This window comes from Pseudonaja textilis, chromosome 2 (genome assembly GCF_049901715.1).
Source record: "Pseudonaja textilis isolate UNSWEBS1 chromosome 2, rPseTex1.2, whole genome shotgun sequence".
In the NCBI taxonomy this organism is placed as follows: domain Eukaryota; kingdom Metazoa; phylum Chordata; class Lepidosauria; order Squamata; family Elapidae; genus Pseudonaja; species Pseudonaja textilis.
The window spans coordinates 143,336,973-143,354,102 of NC_141991.1; the positions used below are offsets into that span (position 1 = coordinate 143,336,973).

General features: G+C 45.1%; 1 protein-coding gene across 1 annotated transcript; it reads right to left on the bottom strand.

Moving 5' to 3' along the window:
- Positions 1-3,139: 3,139 nt before the first annotated feature.
- Positions 3,140-16,330, bottom strand: LOC113443290 (uncharacterized). Its single transcript, XM_026711406.2, has 5 exons — positions 15,918-16,330; positions 11,832-11,991; positions 7,285-7,468; positions 6,677-6,748; positions 3,140-3,784 (listed from the first exon to the last, which is right to left on the bottom strand). Exons 1-5 carry the CDS (start codon positions 15,982-15,984, stop codon positions 3,641-3,643), a joined length of 627 nt encoding a protein of 208 aa, XP_026567191.2. The 5' UTR covers positions 15,985-16,330; the 3' UTR covers positions 3,140-3,640.
- Between the last annotated feature and the right edge of the window lie 800 nt (positions 16,331-17,130).

The following is a 17,130-nucleotide window of genomic DNA, read 5'->3' on the forward strand; positions in this document are numbered from 1 at the left end:
TTGGCTAGTCTAGTGAAGAGAAGGACCAGGGGAGACACGATAGCAATGTTCCAATATTTGAGGGGCTGCCACAGAGAGGAAGGGGTCAAGCTATTTTCTAAAGCGCCTGTAGGCCAGACAAGGAACAATGGATGGAAACTGACCAAGGAGAGATTTAACCTGGAAATAAGGAGACATTTTCTGACAGTGAGAGCAACCAACCAATGGAACAGCTTGCCTTCGGAAGTTGTGGGTGTTTCATCATTGGAAGCTTTCAAGAAGAGACTGGAACTGCTATCTGTCAAAAATGGTGAAGAGTCTGCTTGGGGGGAGGGTTGAGCTAGATGACCTATAAGGTCCCTTCCAACTCTTGTTAATCTGTATCTGTATCTGCCATGAACTGTGGGGAGGGAGAACGAAGGGGGGAATGCTCGCGGAAATGAAAGTGCTGTTTCTCCTTAAGACAGGGGTCCCCACCCTGTGGTCCACGGCCCACTACTGGGCCATGGGTTAATCACCAGTGGGCTCTGTGAGGGGCCAACTGGTGTGCACGCACATGCGAGTGTAGTCACAGGATCCTTGAACGAGTCTCATTGCAGGCGCTCACAGCCCCACTCGCAAACATCACTGTGAACATCTTAGGCACTTATATGCACATGCACTTGCCCCTCGCACAAAATCACCCCCTCTTTTGCCCCCCTCCCCCCGCCAGCCTGGAAAGGTTGGGGAACTCTGCCTTAAGACATTGCTACAAGGTCACCCATCTGGAAGGAAGGAGCCGCCTACCAAACTGCACTTGGACTGACCGTGAGGAAAACATCTTGTCTGAACCCGTTTGGTGATACTGGGATGGGCAATGAGAGAGAGTTAAAGGGAGAGAAAAGTAGAATATAGGGATTTGGGCAGGCGATTCTCAGTTCTAGCTATATACTACCACAATGCCCTTGATCTCTAATAAACAATACCTTTCTCAACAAATGGAGCCAAGGATCATTTCTATTTAGAGGTTTAAGTTGTGGCAAGTCTCACACTCTCCATTTATTTTTCTTGAAGATGTTAGATAATGATCTATTTGAGAAGTGTGTGTGTGTGTGTGTGTGTGTGTGTGTGAGGGGGTGGGATTCTACTGTTTTGGACCAGTTCAGGCGAACCCCCTGTTCCAACGATCAGCTGCTCAGAATCAGTTTGCTCCGACGAGAATGGGCCCGCCTGCCCCTGCTCTTTTCTACGCTTTATGCCTTTTGTGTTAGAGCGCAGCTGATTCACGTGGCACCTCAGCTGTTTTCTTCAGCTGCAGTCGAAGGAAAGCATTAGTTTTTTTAAACACAGAGCACATGCACGCTCACCGAACCGGTTGTTATACCGGCTGAATCGCACCCCTGGTATGTGTGTGAGTTTACCAACCTTTTTCTTCTTTCTCCAAATATTATTGATCCTGCAATGCAACCCTGAAGCCTGACTGGCAACATACTAAAGTGGCAGGGATCTGAAGTGGTAGAATGGAGTGCATTGCATTAGGCCGGGTGGATGTTTTTTTTTTTTTAAAAAGAAATAATATAAAATAGCTCCATGGGAAATAATTTAAGACCTTTTTATTCCCCTCTCATGTTAGGGTTTTTTTTAAAAAATGATTATTTGTAGAGTTTGACAGGAAGCACCAAGAAAATGGTATTCTTTCCTCACGGCAACCTCCCATCCCGTTGCACAGAGTTAAATACTACTTTATTGACATTCATGAATTACAAATAGGAGAGATGTAGGGAGCTACATAGGCGCAGAGAAGCTACTCCCCATTTTCTAAGCGGTGGCATTTCCTCATCTGATTCTTCCAGTGTCAGCGGTTACTTGTGGTTTCTAGGTCAATTTCCTCTTTCCTGTATTTCTTTGCAAGTCATCGTGTGTTTTGTTCTAAAGATTTCCCCATTGGTGTGCGTGTGTGTTGCAGACAATAAAAGTGCAACATGTCAGAACGATTAGAGCCTGCTGAACTTTTTCTCCTTCATCACAGGTAGTCCTTAACTTACGACCACAACTGAGCCCAACATTTATCTTGCCAAGTGAGAAATGTGTTTTGAGAGTTTTGCCGCACGTTACGACCTTTCTTGCCACATTTAGTCAGGGAATCACTGCAGTTGTGAAATTAGTAACCCGGTTGTGAAGTGAATCTGGCTTCCCCATTGACTTTGCTTCTCTCCGAAGGTCACAGAAGGGGGACCATGTGACCCTGGGACACTGCAACCATCCTAAATATGATCCAGGATGTTGCAAAGGTCATAAGGGTGAAAAGTGGTCATAGGTCATTCTCTCCGAAGGTCACAGAAGGGGGACCATGTGACCCTGGGACACTGCAACCATCCTAAATATGATCCAGGATGTTGCAAAGGTCATAAGGGTGTAAAGTGGTCATAGGTCATTTTTTTTCAGTGCCGTTGTCACTTTGAAGGTCACTAAATGTACTGTTGTAAGTCAAGGACTATCTGTACTATTAGCCTGCACATATCTCTTATGCGTACACTGTCACCGTGCACACTCTTCGACAGATAGCAATAGCAATAGGACTTAAGACTTATCTACCACTTTATAGTGCTTCACAGCCCCCTCTAAGCGGTTTACAGAGTCAGCCTATTGCCCCCAACCATCTGGGTCCTCATTTTACCCACCTCGGAAGGATGGAAGGCTGAGTCAACCTGGTGAGATTCGAACTGCCAAATTGGAGGCAGCTGGATGCAGAAGTAGCTTGCAGTACTGCACTCTAACCACTGCGCCACAGAGGCTCATTCATATAGACCAGGGGTGTCCAACCTTGGCAACTTTAAGACTTGTGGACTTCAACTCCCAGAATTCCTCAGCCAGCTGGCTTTGCCAGGTACCCTGATAAAGATTGCTATAGCAGGTAGGATCTGCAAGAAAACCTGCTGGGTTCCAGGTAGCCATGCCATTTCCTTTTCTAGGAAACCCCTTTTCATTTCCTCCCGTTTTCTGTTCCCCTCTTGCTGATGTTCCTGGATCATGATAGTGATCAGTTATCATTGGGCTAGATTTGTCCCCTCTTCCTTAGACTGAGGTTCTTCTTCGACCTCTAAATCTCCTTCGTCTGCTTGGAGAATGTCATTGTTTGCTCCCACAGGATTCTGAGTTGATTATTGGTATAGATAAGAGATTTTTCAAGCTTGGCAACTTTAATGTTGACTGGGGAAATGTGGGGGTTCAGATCCACACATCTTAAAGCTGAAAAACACTGGTACGGATGGCAATGAAATGGACCTTAGTACATAAAGGCAATATCCAAGTACCACGTGGCAAGGACAAAGAATATCATGTCTTGCCTATTGCAAGACACATGGCTGGGTTTCACTGGAATCGAAATGCGGAACTAAAGACTCTTCACCCATGGAGATTAGCAAGAAATTATCTATTTGGAGTGGAGCGTTCACATATATGGATTTAAAGTCAGGAATGCAGCTACCAACAAGGTATTTGGAAGGAGATCCGTAAGCCAGGTTTAGGGTGTAGGTACAGAGTAGGCTACCAAGATACAAAAAAAAAAAAGGGAAGTGGTGAGCGCGATATTGGGGCCCGGCCCTAGGAAGGACAGGCTGCTACAGGCGTATAAGAGGACTCCCCCAGGTCAACGACAATGGATAAGCTATCAAAAGCGAGGTTAGAGATTCCCATCTGCCTCTTTGATCGTCTGCCTGGGAGATGCTGCTCTGCTGAATGATGCTGAGATGTTGGTGGTCCATGGACACAGCCTTTGAGAGTGGGGAAAATTGGAGGTCCCATTTGTACGCTTTGCTGGGGAGAGCTAAGGAGAAAGGGAAGTAGGTTAGTTAGGAAACATTCAGTTCTGATTTCATTGCTCTATGATGACCTCTGGCCCATGCTGCTTCCAGATACTTTCTGGAGTTCAGTTATTAATAGTTGCGCATTCTCATCTTCTGATGAAGAATGCATTCCGTGTTACAGCGTTAGTGGGAAGGTTATGATTCCACATCCCCTTTTCTAAATGATCTCTTTCCCCCTTCCTTCCTCTTCTGATCTCTAAAAACACACTGGAACAGGTTGTTTGTGGTCCTTGACTCGAATATGGGGAAAGACACAGCAGTTAAAGGAAATTCTGCTGAAGGATGACTCTTCTGACTCTACCAACCTTGACTTGTTGTCTAAGCCCAGAAACTACATACCAACTTATGGAGTGGAGTTTGCCAGTGGTGTATTAACCATTAAGCAGACGAAGCATGTGCTTAGGGCACCAGGCCCAAAGAGGGCACTACAAAGTTGACTTCGTATGGATAGCAAGTACAAAGGAGAGGAGCACCAAGATTTGTCAGTGCTTAGGGCACCAGTGAGCCTTAATCTGCCACTGGAGTTCGTGCTGCGCTTACAGGTCTATCAAAGAGCCCTTTGGTAGATACTCGTCTCTGAACAATCCAGAAATTTCCAAGGAGGAAACAACCCTGACAGGGCAAGGTACAAATCTCACTCTCTTCCAGCAATGAAGATGCTCCCTAGTCTTGTCACAAAACATCTATAAACAAACAACCAAGTTCAGAGAGCACCAAGGATTTCACAATAAAAAAGATGAACGTGATGGATACAGATCATCCTCAACATACAACCACAATGGAGGCCAAAACCTCTGTACTAGGCAAGATAGTTAAGTGAGTTTTGTGCCATTTTATGACCTTGCTTGCCACAGTTGTAAAGTGAATCCTGGCAGTTAAGTTGTGACCGTCGTAAACCCATGTCAGATTCCAAGTCTACGAATTTCAGTCACATGACCAGATGCTGCAATACTTGTAAGGGTGAAAAATAGTCCTGAGTCACTTTTTTCAATGTTACTGTAACTTTGAATGGTCACTAAATGAATAATTGTAAATCAGGTACTACCAGTATATGCAAGAACTATCATCTAGGCAAAAGGTAAGGGGTTAACAAGTCAGAAATATACCCTGTAAACCGCTTACAGCAGGGGTATCAAACTCAATTTCATTGAGGGCTGCATCAGGGTTTTGGTTGACTTCGGGGGGGGAGGGGGGCAGGTGTGCATGGCCAACTGGGTAGATGTGGCCAACCGGCTGGGCGTGGCCAGCTTTGATGCCACTCATTGGGCATGGCCAACTGGATGGACATGGTCAAATGGGCAGTGTGGCCAGCTTGATGCCACTCCCCAAACTGCTGGCATGTTTCCTCTTCACACTGGGTAGACCAGACTGAAGCCACACCTTGCCCAATGTTTCCTCTTCGCGCTGGGTAGGCCAGGCCAAAGCAATGGGAACCGACACCTTACATTATCCAGGGTGGCCTCACAGGCTGGATCTGACCGCATCACGAGCCAGATGTGGCCTGTGGACCTTGTATTTGACAACTTAGAGAGTGCTATAAAGCAGTGGTCCCCAACCTTTTTTTGTGCTGCGGCTCGGTACTGGCATCATAAAATCATCCGCGGCCCGGTACCGGCATCAGCACGCATGGCAAGGCGAGCCGAGCGACCGGCCAGCCAGCCGTCCCCCGCTTCTCCCCGCCACCTTCAACTCCTCCTTTGTACCTGTGTCGATGGGCTTCGCGACGGCTTCGGGACGGTCGCTCGGCTCACCTTGCCATGCGTGCTGAAAGAATCCTCACGCCTTAGTTTCATTCGAAGCCGCCCCCCCTCCGATGAAACTAAGGTGCGAGGATTCCTTCAACACCCAAACGCCGCTTTCTACCTGGAAAAGCTCACCGGAAGCACTTTTACATCAAAACAGGATGGCGGCGCCCAGCAAACCAGTGGCCTGGTAGAAATTGTTCTACGGACCGGTACCGGTCCAGGGACTGGTGGTTGGGGACCCCTGCTATAAAGCACTAGGAAGCAGTGTATAATAAGTGCTTTTGCTATTGGTAAAAGAGGCCGACAATTTTTTTTTCCAGTCCAGAACAAGAGATAATTTTGGGAAATCTTGCAAATACCAGAAACCTCCCTAATTCACTGAACTATAAGAAGGAGGAAGAGTGTACAGGTAGTCCTTGACTTACAACAGTTCGTTTAGTGTCCATTTAAAGTTATAACAGCTGAAAAATGTGACTTATGACCATTTTTCACAGTTGACAATCTTTGCAGCTTCTCTGTAGTCATCAAAATTCAGACCTTCGGTACCTGGTTCATATTTAAGACAGTCGCTGTGTGCCAAGGTCAGGTGATCACCCTGTGCAATTTTCTGACAAGCAACGTCAATGGGAGGAAGCCAGATTCACTAAACAACCAGGTTACTAACTTGTGAACTGCAGTGATTCACTTAACAACTGTGGCAAAAAGGTTGCAAAAGGGAGAGAAACTCGCTTCACAAATGTCTCACTTAACCACAGAAATGTTGGGCTCAATTGTGTTCTTAAGTCGAGGACCATCCGCAATCAGACTTGCAAGATTTGGTTATTACAGGTACTCCTTCTGGAACAACGATTCGTTCAGCGACTGTTCAAAGTCACAATAAGGCTAAAGAAGCGGACTTATGAAAGTCCTTGTAGTAGCAGCCTTCGTAGCATCTCTGCTGCCTAGTGATCGCAATTCAAGTGCTTAGCAAACTCCCAAGCCGTCCCCACCAGGGATACTTCTTCCCAGGCCCATCGCAAGGGTGAACAAGTCGGTAAAGGAGAAATGTTCTTGGAGGGTTGGTGAAGGGCGGAAAGGGAGCGCGAGTGGGGAAATGGGAGGACTTACTGGGGAACTGGGGCTTGGCGGAGCCTCTGGGCAGCTTCGACGTGGGGCACAGGTGATGACTGATGGCCGCATCTGAAAGATCAAGTCGGAGAAAGAAGTGAGGAAGAAGAAGAGAGGAGAGGAAGGGAGGGAGGAGAAGAGGAGAGGAGGGAAGGAAGTGGAGGAGAGGAGAGGAGGGAGAGGAGAGGAGAGAGGATGGATGAGAGAGAGGGAATAGTGGAGTGGAGGAGAGGGAGGAGAGGAGAGGAGAGGAAAGGAGAGAGGAGAGAGAGAGAGAAAGGAGGAGGAGAGGAGGAATGGAGGAGAGAGAGGAGAGGAGAGAGGAGAGGAGGGAATGGATGAGAGGAGAGGAGAGAAGGGAGTGGGTGGAGGAGGAGAGGAGGAAGGGGTGGGTGGAGGAGAGGAGAGAGAGAAGGGTGGGTGGAGGAGAGGGAAGGAGTGGAGAGAGGAGAGGAGAGAGGAGGGAGGAAGGGAGGAGGAGGGAGGGAGAGGAGGAGGAAGGGACTGGAGTGGAGGAGAGGAGAGGAGAGAAGGGAGTGGAGGAGAGGAGAGGAGAGGAGAGGAGAGAAGCAGAGAATGGCGCAAAAAAATGCACTGAGCCAACTTACCTGCTGCAGCTGGGTGACTGTTAGGGCGGGCTCCACAAGGGGCTCCTTTGGGGGGCGTTTCTGTGTGCAGGGGGCGGGAAGCCCCCTGGAATCCTTGCAAACGGCAGCGCTGGAGGTGGAGACGCAGGACACGGCAATGGGGGCAATGGGGACGGATGCAGGAGTTGCCACCCGGTCCTGAGAGCTGGAGAGGGAGAGGGAGAGACACACACAAAAGCTGTCACCCATCGGCAGGGAGGCTTTTTAGGCTTCACAGAGCTGGATTCATTGCATCTTTCCAAATGCCCCCACATGGAATCCAAAACATGGTGATTGCAAGAGAGAAAATAAGGAAATTGATTCAGCTTTTTCCATCTGGGAGAGCTCCGGAAATGCCGGAGGGGTACAAGCGGGGTGACTTTTAGAACCTATAATGCAAGACAGTATCAGATGGGTTGGGATTCCCTTCTGTGACTTTAGGGTCAGGTCAGTCTCATCACTTGAGCAGTGGTAAGAAAAGTGCTTCTGAGCCATGTACAGAGTGTCATGTCCCTGCCAAGGTCTAACACCAAGGAGGCCTCCTCATGCAGCATAACGTTGCTTATATCAGAGAAGTCTTTCCCCTGCCCTTCTTGGGCATCACACTTCCTTATGAAGATAAAAGGTTTGGTCGACTCTAGTGGTTAAAGAACCAGCCTAGAAACCAAAAGATTTATTTATGTTTTATTTTATTTATTTTATTTGGTTTGTCAATTGCTTACAAGATAATAGGTATAAGTAAAAACATAGTTATGAATACATGGATAAGAAAAATAAATGAATACATGGATAAGAAAAATAAAAAGAAACAATAGGACAGGGACGGTGGGCACGTTGGTGCGCTTATGCACGTCCCCTACAGGCCTCTTAGGAAAGGGGTGGGGTCAATAGTAGACAGTCTAAGGTTGAAGTTTTTGGGGTTTGGGGAAGAAACCACAGAGTCGGGTAGAGTATTCCAGACATTGACCACTCTGCTGCTGAAGTCGTATTTCCTGCAATCAAGTTTGGTGCAATTAACCTTGAGTTTGTATCTGTTGTTTGCTCTTGTATTGTTATGGTTGAAGCTGAAGTATTCATTGACAGGTAGGACATTGCAATGTATGATTTTATATACTATACTTAGATCATTAGTTCTAGTCCTGCCTGCCCTAGACATGAAAGCCAATTGGGTGACTTTGGGCCAGTTCCTTTCTCCTAGTTCAGCCCAGCGCACCCCACAGGTTTGTTGTTGTGGGGGAAAAAGGAAGAGGAAAGAGCATTATGTCAACTTGTTAAAACATTCCTATGCCTGTTTCCAAGTTGCAAAAAGAAAGGTGGGAGGGACCTTGAAAGAGCATACAGCAAATGAACTCAGAAGCACATTCCCAGCTCACAAAGATGGTAACTGAGGCAACCAGGTATTCTGGGCGGGAAATTCCTCTATTGGAGAATGTGATTGATGACACCCAGCCCATGAATGTATTTAGTTGGACAATCTGAATTATGATACACCCAGAGCGGTGGGGGGAAACAGGGTCATAGGTGATTGTAAATTACATATCTCAGAGTCAGCTTCATCCAGGTCATGCCAGCATGTCGCTTCTAATAAATCCTTTGAAGTTTTTTGAAGTTTGGCTCGAGGCTCATGATTTAATTAGGGTGATCGCTGGAATCCTGACACATTAGTTATGCTTACTGCAATGTAGGTGGAAGACACCTCAGTTTATTATTTCAGACACAAGATCGGTTAGGTTGCATTTGTGCACCAGAAAAGGAAATCAGGGTAAGAACTCAGGAGTCCTCAGATTATGGCTCAATGCTTCGATCCGGCAACCCATTAATATGGATGCTCCCTTTTAAAACAGAGATTGTGTTGGGGGGGGGGGTGATATTCAAAACAGAAAGGCCTCTTTCCACTCTTTGCACCCCCACCTCCTTCCAGTAATTTGTTCCAGGGATGATTTAGATATATATATTTTGGAATATGTCTTCTAGAACAGGAAGAGAGGCCTGTGGTATACCAGATGCAGAAATTTGTTCCAGGGATGATTTAGATATATATATATATATATATATTGGAATGTGTCTTCTAGAACAGGAAGAGAGGCCTGTGGTATACCGGATGCAGACCTCTCTGCACTGCGTGTGTGACTATCACACCATCTTTTGCACTTGGCGTGAGCGGGGCCTCAGTCCAAAAGGTAACAGGGATTGGGAGCTAGGACCAAAAAAATGGACCAGACCAGGAGAAATATTAAATTTGATTTAATTAAAATTAAACCCATTGATCCCATTGAGAATGATCACTCTGAATATATTTAATCATGTTCTTTTTGTGTCACCTTAAGAAAGTGATCCATTAAAATGGCAACTTCTAAATAGGCTGTGGACTTTCAAGGTGTGACTCTTCTACCTTAAGATAAGATAAGCCCCTTAGTTTATGAATCAGTTCCCAGAATAGTTATTCAGCTTAAAAACATGGCTCATATCCAACCTGTCGGTCTCTTTCAGGTCCCTCCCCCACTCCCCCGCATTAATATAAGACAGACAGAAGTGAAATGAATAATGATAGCCTACATATTTTAATCTCTTATATTATTCATGAGAAATTGGTTAAGAGATTAATGATTCACCCAATGCAATCGGATTTAAAATTCACAGTGTGCCATTTAAACTGGAATGTTATTAAACTGGAAACATTTGCCTCCAGACAATGGCTATATATCATTTGCACCCTACCATTTTAAACTTTTGAAAAAGAAAACAATGTCAGGTTTGCTAAAGTGGGTCCTTTTGCAAAGAAAACATTCAACCCAGTTCTGCGTTTTCTGAAACAGAGAAAGATGTGTGGATTTTGTCCAGAGGTGGTTTTCACCAATTCTGGAAATTTTGAGTAGTTCGGAGAACCAGCAAATACCATCTCTGAGTGGCCCCGCCCCCATCTATTCTCTGCCTCCCGAGTCCCAGCTGATTGGCTGGATCTTTTTTTGTTGCCCTGACAGGAGAACAGAGCTGGAAAGCAGGTTAGTGGGGTGGGGAAGGAATGTGGATTTTTCAGTATTCTTCACCTGCCACACCCACCATGCCATGCCCACCAAGCCATGCCCACAGAAATGGTAGTAATTTTTTTTAAATCCAACCACTGATTTTGTCCCTGTGTTTGGAGATGTGTTCACAGGGGAATTTATTCACGGGCACTTAAATATCTTACCAGCTATAGAATAAACGAGAGGGTGAAGGAATTTCTAGCTAACAGCTGGTAGTTAACCATTTGGACTTTTTCTAAGGCTTTTCCAGAAATTCTGCTTTTCAGATAAGAAAATACAAAGCCAGGTCTGGAGTCACTGCCTAAAGAAAGAAACCTCTTAAAACAGGAGTTTTTCTTTGAGGAAGGAGAAGAAAATGAAATCTTATTAGCGGAACTCACTATCTTGAGGAGCCAGGAGCATCCTGAAATGATAAGGCCATGATACTTTGGCAGGTTGGGATGTACCTGGCATAAAAGGGAGTACAGATAGTCCTTGACTTACAACAGTTCATTTAGTGACCAGTTGACATTATAATGGCACTGGAAAAAAAAATGACTTATCACTATTTCTCACACATATGACTGTTGCAGTTTCTACATGTTCACGTGATTTATTTTGGGATGCTTGACAACCGAGTCACATTTATGACAGTTGCAGTGTCTTGGGGGTCACGTGAATCCCTTTTGCGACTTCCTGACAAGCAGAGTCCATGGGGAAGCCAGATTCACTTAACAACTGCATTATTTATTTAACAATTGCAGTGATTCACTTAACCAATGTGACAAAAAAAATCCTAAAATGGGGTAAAACTCACTTAACCAATTTCTCACTTAGCAACAGAAATTTTGGCCTCAATTGTGGTTGCACGTTGGGGATGTCACTCATGTAAGACGGGGGTGTCAAACTCACGGCATCACATCGGGGTCACATGACATATCGGGACTTTTCCCCCCTTCGCTAAACCAGGCATGGGCGTGGCCAGGGTGTGACGCATCCGGCTCGTGGGCCGCAAGTTTGACAGCCCAGATATAAGAGAACAAGAAAAACTTCCCCAGAGTTAAAGCTGCTATAGGTGGAAAACGTTTCTACGTAGTAGGAAATAAATCCAGAGTAAAACTGTGTCTCCAACAGGAGATTTCAACTCTAGGGTGTAAAGCTGAGCTGCAAGCCGGGACATTTTTAGCCTAGAATCTTGTACTGTTCTTGTGAATTCCAAAAGGCAACTCTCAAAATAGGTATGCTTCTTTATGAGTTTTTCCTCCTAAGGTATTTCTTTGCTTCCCCTCCCCCCCACTTCTTCTTATAATAAAAGGCATGATATGCTTCATCAAGTCCCTCCTGTTTGTCCTCTCTATGAAATACAGAGGTGATACTACTGAGCTACCTTGCAGGGTTGTTATACAAACAGAACCTCTAAGCCTCCAAAAAGGCTTGTCATTCTTCAATGGGAAGATTCAATCTCTGGGGTGGATTTTCTCCTTAGGGTTACACTGCCCCCTACTGGGCACTCAGTATACTCACGCTGCAATAGGCCTGCTCGACAATCGCCTGACTTTGGATCCCTTCTGGCCTTCAGGGATTCTTCTCACATCCAGGCTGGCCTTGCGCTTGTTTGGACAGGTGGGCAGCCGGTAGGCTGGGAGGCGGTGGAACCTCTGCTCATTCTCAAAGGAAGAGTGGCCTGGCAAGAGGAGATAAGATGGCGGCAGCTGAGAACAGTGGAGAAACCTTGATGTGTGTGTGTGTGTACCATTGTATTTCACTCCTAGAAAAGGCTGCGAGCAAGTGCTAAATTGGAATTTCTGGGTGGTGTTTGTAAACATTCAGTTGATGTTATGAATGTCATCTATTGTTTGAAAAGTCCATGTTTGGCATTGATATATTAAGGCCTTAAAAATAACCCATTCCAGAGGTGGCATTCAGCTGGTTCTGACCGGTTCTGGAGAACTGGTAGTGGAAATTTTGAGTAGTTCAGAGAACCGACAAATACCACCTGTGATTGGCCCCGCCTCCATCTATTCCCTGCCTCCTGAGTCCCAGCTGATTGGCTGGGTCTTCTTTTGTTGCCCTGCACAGGAGAACGGAGCTGGAAAGCAGGTTAGTGGGGTGGGGAGGGAATGGGGATTTTGCAGTATCCTTCCGCTGCCACGCCCACCAAGCCATGCCACACATACCACGCCCACCAAGCCACGCCCACAGAAGCAGTAGTAAAAAATATTGAATACTACCACTGACCCACTCGGTTAAAGATTTCTGAGTTCTTCCAGATAGGAGAGTCTTATTCAGTTATTATTTCTATTTTGTATTTTACAATATTAACAAATAAAATTATATATACATAAACAAACATATACACACACATATGTATGTATGTATGAATGTATATATATCTCACAGTAAAAAAAGCTTTTCTGCAACTCCACTTTTTTGTCCTTCATTATTATTTTTCTGGTAAGAAAAACTAATAGGAAAACAATGGGAAAACAGGTTCATGTGGACTTTGAAAAATTTGAAGCAAGCAGCTGCATTGAAAAAGCTTCCCCCCTAAAACATTTGATTTCCCAAGCACCGGAGAATGAAATGGTGTCAAAAATAACAAATGGATATCATTTCAATTCGGTTCCTGTCAAAGAAAAGCAGGTACTTCTGGCATTTATTGCTTTTGACATTAAGTGTCGAACTGGGTGTGTGGGAAACAAAAAATTGCCAGGTCCTGCCATGCAAGGAGCTATTACTAATGTACCACTTGTCTCTCTTCCCAGAGGTCCTATTAATTCTGGAATAGATATTTCATAAAATTGTCGTAGATTTTCCTTCCCCCCTTAACTTAGTTGAGGCTATCTAGCCAATCAAGGATGGTTGCCATCACTTTTACTAAGATTCCTGACAACGTTGTAAGGGCCAGACTTATAGGAGGGTATCTCAAATCAACACCGGACTGAGTCAGAAGTCCCCCATTTCCATCCTGAGTAAGCCAATGCTTTTACCCTGTTTTAAAGGTTCCCTGAAAAACTCAGCCAAAAGAAGTGTCATGTTTTTTTTCATGGCATGCATCTATGCTTAATTCAGGTCAGACCTTTTCAATATTCCCTGTCAGCTTAAACTCAGCTCCGGTTCCAGCTGTGAACTAGAAATTCTATCCTCTCCAGAGATCAAAACATGCCTTCAATTCATGTAGCATTAGGGAAGCCATTTTTTCCCCCAGCTTTTCTGCCCTGCTTCCAGTATCTAGCAATGATAATACTAAAGTATGGTGTGCGATGGCAGGGGTCCTCAACCCCCGAGCCGTGGCCCACTACCGGGCCATGGCTTATTTGGAACTGGGCCGCACGAGAGGCGGGTTGGTGCACATACACATGCCTGGTAGCCCACCGCTCACGTGAACGGAGCTGCATGTGCATGCACACCAGCCCGCTGCTCGCACATCCACTTTCCCTCTCTCTCCCTCAGCTGGCCCCCCAACCAGCGAAGGTTGGGGAATCACTGGCTATGGTATGGTATGGTATGGCATGGTAAAAAATTTACTACGTTATGACTATATGGGCATGTCCATGTAATTTTCTTGACTACAGTATGTAAGTAATTCGCTATAGCCTTCATCCACAATGATTTTTTTTAAAAAATTTCCCAGTCTTGTCTATAATCTTGGGATTTCCTTTTGGTCTCCAATCCAAATGCCAACAGATTTCAAGCTCGGTTAGCTTTCAGGGATCAGCCAATACTTCTCTCTGCTATAGGTGATATCGTCAGACTTACTAAAATAATGCATTGGGGGGAAATGTCATGATCAGCAACATGCATGCGGCAGGCACAGAATTGGCAATCTGAATAAATGGCATAGGAATTGCAGAATTCCCCATTGCTGTGGCATCCAAGAGAAACGGAGATGAGTCATAAACACAGAATTTATAGACTTACATGACATGTAACATACCTATGGAAAACCAGTAAAGTACGTAATTGATTCTCCTAGCTCTTCCTTGTTTGTTTGGACATGGTCCACTGACCTAACCCTTGGTTTTTTCCAAATAGGTAGCTTTCGTACCTGCATGCTAAGGAGATCTAATGCATTTCTTGGCAGGCTGATACATACGCTTTCCCCGAATCTCTAAATTGGCCCTCCGGGAAGATGTTTAAGCTGAACTTTTCTGCCCTTATTAAAATAGGTGGCATAATTGTTGTGACGAACGGCTCGTGTTCAGACAAGTTTGGTATGGCATTTGACACACATTTATAAGAGGCGCATCAGGACTTGCATTTTTATGTGTGGGATTTGCTAATTAGCAGTGAACTTTGGCCTATTTGCAGACCAGGTTTCCTTTGTTTCAAAGAACTAAGATGCCTGGGTTGGTTGAAATTTGGAGAGAGAAAAAGAATAATTTTGGAAGAGCCCTTTGTAGCCACAGAGGCTGAAGTCCAGAAACAAAACTTCGTGTACTGCAAGATCTTCACTTGGGAGTGCTCGCTTGTATATGACTTGAATGGTGGGATTCTTCAATATTTGGTTTCCCTTCTACAGATGCTAAATCCAAGTGGTTTCATTTCTGCATTGAGGACCCCCCAAAACCATTATTTTCATTAAGGGTAAATAAGAATCACAGCAATAGCAAAGAAAGACAACACTGGATTTAAAATTATTAACGCCTTCTCAACCCATATCAAAAGGAACTTTACTAAAAAAAAAAAACCCTCATTCATCTGTTTCATGATCATATCTGAAGGAATCTAAGAGAATTCTTCCAATTTAAAAAATAAAATCCTGAGGGAAAACACCTCTTCCTTTCTCCTAAATATAGCATTACATGTTCTCGCCCGAAGAGCTTCCAATTCAAATGTTAGCCATGCACAGGGCAATCCATGGGACTGATTAGAACCACGACGTGACAAAGAAATTGGAGATCCAAAAGTAAACTCAATGAGGTGGAAAATAAATCAATACTAATGGAAGCAAACATATTGAAATTTGGATTATGCGTTTGAGGCTGTTGCCTCTCTGACAATAATTGTTTTGGCTTCGAGGGCGGAAACACCCCCGCGAGCTAATGGAGAGGGATGGAGAGAGTGGGTTTGGCTACTTTCATGGAAGGGGGCAGGTTTGGGTGGCAATGGATGGTATTTTAGACAGGATAGCAGTTGGTTGAGGGGTGCTAGAAAAGCAGAGTATTGGTCCATGAAGGCCCGCTGGAGCCTCATGAATGAATTTTCATGCCCCTGAGGAGATTGTCAAGCTGTCTTGTACAGGAGTAACAGCAGCTGCTGCAAAGAAGCTCTTCCCATTTCAAACTGGACTTTCCTGATCTGATTGATCTTCAGGATTGGATGGATCACCCAGATTCAGTGAAACACACACACACACACACACACATCATTCTATCCCACTGCCCTCTGGGAATTAAGGAGAAGGCCGGGCATTGGAATTGACAGATTCTGATGGCCGTTACTTTTTCAATTAATAAAAGTCTCTGGCAACACCCCCCCGCTCCCATGGCAATGTTTGGCCCCTGAGCAGATGCCAGTTCAATCCTGAACTATTCATTCAAAGCCTCAGGATTGCCAAACACCATAGAAAAAGATGGGGAGAAAAACAAAAGGTTTTCAAATACTCACCTTCCAAGATATAGACTTTGAATCCACTGCTGATCCCTGTGGTGTAATGAAAATCAGCCAAGGCCATCACTGCTGGTGGGGGAGGGACTGTCCACACAGGATGGATGCTGACCCCAGACAACTGCAAGAATATTAACTGTGCTGCAGAATGGGGGTACCAAGGAGGTGGTCCCCAGAATCTAAATGTTTCAGGCCTCCTTAAGCTCAGTGAGCAGGGACTTGGGGAATTTCAGCCCTAAATCCTTCTTTCTTTCTCTTTCCTCTCCTACCCTTCCTGCATCAAAAGGGTCCCCTTTCTTCAGAGAAGGGAGGGGATCACCAGCTGCCCTGGACCCTGCAGGTTGTTCTTTCACAGAAGTCACACACCCTTGTACCGCATGCTACTTCCCTTCATGAACTTCTGGAGTGTGCCTTTGAGGGGGCAGGGCTTCAGTTGGCCAGCCACAACAGGCCCGACACACGCCTCTCCGAGCCTGTTAGCCCCCTCTGGGCAAGTGCGTGTGCCTGGATTGTGTCACTCCCTTGCAGTGTGTGTGTGTGTGTGTGTGTGTACAGGGTGGGGTTGGAATGGAAGTAAAAGGCAGAGGCAGGCATGGTGGGAGTCCACCAGGAGTAGGAAATATTGACTCTGTCAGGGAACACGCGTGATCAATTTCAGAGGAATGGTCTGCATTTACAGGTTCATTGCTGACAAGAATAGAGAGAAGAAAGGAACTGACAGAAGAACTGCATTATTTTGGGGGGAAGATTTGCTAATCTAGTATTGGTGGTGCTCATGAGAACTATTTTATTTTATTTTTTTGTATTGCTCTACCATACATCAATAATGCAGTAAAACAGGATACAATGGGATAATTTTGCAGCCCCTTAACTGCATTTTTATATTGCTTTCTTTATGTTAATTTATGAATGACAAATTGAAAGATTGGGCTCTTCTGAAGAATTCAAGAGTCATTAATCAGCTAATCAAAAGGACTGGTTCATGTGATTATTTCAAACACTAAGCTACATTCTAAATTTTGGGGGAGTTGTCCTTTACTTGCCCTCCCCACAGACCCTGAAAAATTGATGGAAAGAAGGAAATATGTTGGTTGGAAAGACACCTTATTGGTATAAGTCAAGAAATGAGAGAATTATTATTCAGGATTTGCATGCAGGAGAGTTTCAAGGGGCTTACAGAGTGGGAGAAAGATGTGAGGATTGTCAGCTCGAC

Excerpts from the sequence above, each read along its gene's own strand:
- LOC113443290 (XM_026711406.2), bottom strand. The coding sequence starts at position 15,984 with ATGGCCTTGGCTGATTTTCATTACACCACAGGGATCAGCAGTGGATTC. Across the intron at positions 6,749-7,284 it reads CAGTCACCCAGCTGCAGCAG|ATGCGGCCATCAGTCATCAC; the intron begins GTAAGTTGGCTC and ends TTGATCTTTCAG. Across the intron at positions 3,785-6,676 it reads CGCCAAGCCCCAGTTCCCCA|CTCTCCCCAGCAAAGCGTAC; the intron begins GTAAGTCCTCCC and ends CTTTCTCCTTAG.